This window comes from Lactuca saligna, chromosome 7, assembly GCF_052625555.1.
Source record: "Lactuca saligna cultivar CGN05327 chromosome 7, ASM5262555v1, whole genome shotgun sequence".
Lineage (NCBI taxonomy): Eukaryota > Viridiplantae > Streptophyta > Magnoliopsida > Asterales > Asteraceae > Lactuca > Lactuca saligna.
Genome location: NC_136423.1, coordinates 3,605,001 through 3,608,546, shown reverse-complemented (window position 1 = coordinate 3,608,546; position 3,546 = coordinate 3,605,001). Strand labels below are relative to the sequence as shown.

Sequence of the window (3,546 nt, the reverse complement as noted above, 5' to 3'; positions counted from 1 at the left end):
CATTCCTATTTATTAAGGATGATTTCAATGTTTTATGCCGCATAAATATACGTTAATTATAAAATTCAGTATCAATCTTAATATTGATTAATATTGTATAATTAGAGAAGAAATGAGTTTAAAAAAATAAAAAAGTCAGGGCATAATATGCGTAATACTGTTGCTCATTGAGAATTTAATTTCTTGTATTTCATCATCTTTGTGACAATAATAAACATCTTTATATATATTTGAAGTTTTCAGTATATATTCGGTATTAGGTTTGTCTCTTATTGACAAGGGGATTATGCTGATATTTAATAATATTGTAGTTTGTAGATAGACTAAATGATGACCCACTATCAATCGTATGTGTGTGTATTACTATTATAAAATAGTTATCAATAACAGTACGTTTCATACAAAAAACATTTATTTTCTTATTAGTATGTTATAGTCTTTTCTTTTTTCTTTAAATTCCAGTCAGGTAAATGTATGTTCTTATGTTTTAACATTGAGCAATCTATATATGGTGCATAGATATTGTTGGATCTAGGGTTGATGTTGGTTAAACTAACATGATGAAAAGATTAAAAAGACTTTGAAACTAGAATTATCATCGACTTAAAAGATGTGATTATGTTATTTTGTTCATTTTTTATGCTAAATTATTTATTGTTGGATTGTGATAAAGCCTATTAATTATGTGTAACTCGCGGACACATGTTTACTATATGCATAAAGTTTGCTAATAATTCAGTCTTTGACTTGTAAACCAAGAAACATTTATTTTTGCATTTTAATTTTACAAATTACAAGAAACTAAATACACATTCCCATTTTATGAAACACCTTTTAAAAATAAAATTGAACCGAAACATTGATGGAGGTCATCATTAATCATGAAAAAAGAACTCACTTCACTCTCTTTTAAGAACATATATGAAACATTTGATCACCAGCTAAAACTTATGGACTCAAAATGCAAGTTTGAAGCCAATCCTGCTGAGCATATGTTTGCAACCTCATGTCTCATCTTCTTTGGTCCACAAACAAGAACTCCAACACTTGATTCCTTTTGCTCAAACAACATTCCTAAAAAAAATTCACAAAATATTTGAATATAAAATTTAAAAGAAAAAACATATTTGATAACTAAAACCAGTATATAATACTACTTTACATTATGTAAAATGTGTAAAATGAACTTACTCTTAAGATCTGGCCTTTCACCGAAATGCACATTTGTAGACTGAATGAGAGACTGTTGGGGCAGGCTTTCGAGCTCTCTATCGGCATTATAAAACACTGAATTAGGTGTGCCAATGGGTGTTTCTCCCTCCATGTTTTGAATTTGCTTTGAATCTGTTGCATTTTTCTTCTTATTCCACAAAAAACCCAAACTACATGTTACCACTATAGACGTACAGATGAGCAACATATTCAATGCCCCTCTCGATGCATACGAGTACACTTTATATGTGTTTTTATCGATGGGGTAGATGTAGAATCGTGTTACGGCTCCCATAGATAGAAGAAAAAACACAAAAGAACAAGAAATAATCGCACCAAGCCATAACCAACCATTTTGTCCTAAAATAGGGGTTATGGGTGCATCAGAAGGGTTCGGTTTGAGCCAAATGGTTTTCACTTGTTTCTTATCATTAGTCGGTTGTTGCTTCTCTCTTGTCACATAAGCCTCAATTTGTAGTTCTAATTTTGAAAATGTTGTAGGTGCACCATGTGTCGGTAAGAGCAATTCTAGCATGGTGAGATCAGAAGAGTCTTTAAAGACACTAATCATGAGTATCTTTGGAGCATTACATTTCAAGGTTTCGGTGGTGAAAACAAGCTCCCTAAATATTGAGATAAACGGTGTGATCCCACTTCCTCCGCTCACCATTATTATCATATCGTGCCTGCAACCATAACTTGATTTAGAAGATATTGTTTTTAATAACTTAATGAACTTAATAAGGATATGGCTTTAATTGATGAAAGTACGAGGATTTGATTTTGAGTTTTTACGGATTGAGTGATTTAACAACAATGTCGTGGAAAATAGGTTTTTCCATTATGTCTAAACATTTTACCTTAGGAAATTAGTTGAGATAGGTCCATAAGGTCCTTCAACACATACATCAAGCCGATCAACGGGGTTTGGGGATGATAAGATTTGATAAAGCTTCTTAGACCAACTCCCTTCACCTTTTATCATAACACTTAGCTTCTCAGGCTCTAAATTGCTACTTGAAGTAATTGTGAATGGATGCCATTGAGTCTTTGAAATGCTTGGAACATTGATGAATATGATGCTCGTTGGCGTATAATGCAAACCTATTAAGTGAAATCATGAGAACAATTATCACAAAAAAAATCAATACTAGTAAAGTTTTCTATATTCTATCAGGTTTAATGATACCTTGGCTCTTGGAAAAGTTGAGCTCAAGAGTTTCACATGGAAGAATACGGGTAGAAATCAAACGAACACTCCCCCTTGATTGCAAGAATCTCAGGAACCGATCCATCATGAAGAGGTAGAATCCAGGAAGCATGATGGAGGCATAACCTATGCCGACATGGAACACGAAGAATACAATGAAGATGATGTACAAATGGTGAGTGTAGAAGAAAACCTCAAACATCTTTCGCCTAATTTGAGGGAATGTTGTTGCCCACATGACCAATCCTGCCAGCAAAGACACCTCTCCCGCAACAACAGATATATCGGTTTTCGCCCATTTCAACATCTAAATCCAACATTTTAGTTAAAAAATTCTCAGATTTGGACCACCATATTTATTTTGTAAGAAAATATTTTGATTCTCAATATTTTAATCTAGGGTTATTATCGTAACCAATTATCTAAAGTGTTTAAAAAATACCTCTGATGTTTGCTTTGTTACAATCCAACAAATAATGTAACAAACACCATGAGAAGTGAAGAGGGTCATAACGATATGCCCGAGCCATATGTGATACTTGACACTCGCCTCGGAAGTAAGACCAAACAATGGCAGTAAAGACGAGCCTCGAGTCACCGGGAAAAACATAAATGCTAGACATATGTTTCCAATTAGCCCGAATTGTAGGGCCACCGAAGCCAATTTTGATTCCCAACTATAATCCAAAACAACCATCAAATTAAGATATAAATTCAAATCTGACACAAGTATATAGGTTGTTTGGTAAATCATGTCGGATGTTGAAGTGAGTGGTCCAACCTCTTATTGTTTAAGAGATGTAAGATTGTATAATCGTTCATAAGCAATTCAAGGCTTTTGATTCATTCAGATGTTGTACAAAAGCTGTATCAAACACTTTGAATGCTGAGCGATATAATCTCTTAATGGAACCATTATGAGGTGTACCAAACAGCCCTAACTTGACCCATATGTTGAAAAACTAAAAGTAATATATCGATTCACGTACACTTTCTCTCCATAGAGAGCTGCTGATTGAGGGGTAATTTTTGCAAAACTGAGATGTAAGTATTCCGTGAAAGACCAGACAAGAAGAGCAATAAACATAATGAAGAAAGCAAGCTCAATTTTTGTGACGATTCCT

General features: G+C 33.6%; 1 protein-coding gene across 1 annotated transcript in view; it reads right to left on the bottom strand.

The window, feature by feature from the left end:
• Positions 1 to 747: 747 nt before the first annotated feature.
• Positions 748 to 3,546, bottom strand: part of LOC145004463 (ferric reduction oxidase 2-like) — a 3,867-nt gene continuing 1,068 nt past the window's right edge. Inside the window, exons 3-8 of the mRNA XM_078963392.1 lie at positions 3,412 to 3,546; positions 2,865 to 3,099; positions 2,402 to 2,729; positions 2,073 to 2,316; positions 1,192 to 1,898; positions 748 to 1,074 (exon numbers count right to left, since the gene is read on the bottom strand). The exon at positions 3,412 to 3,546 is cut by the window's right edge and continues 63 nt beyond it. Of these exons, the coding sequence (XP_078819518.1) occupies positions 935 to 1,074; positions 1,192 to 1,898; positions 2,073 to 2,316; positions 2,402 to 2,729; positions 2,865 to 3,099; positions 3,412 to 3,546 (1,789 nt within the window). The 3' untranslated portion in view covers positions 748 to 934. The remainder of the gene's footprint in view (positions 1,075 to 1,191; positions 1,899 to 2,072; positions 2,317 to 2,401; positions 2,730 to 2,864; positions 3,100 to 3,411) is intronic.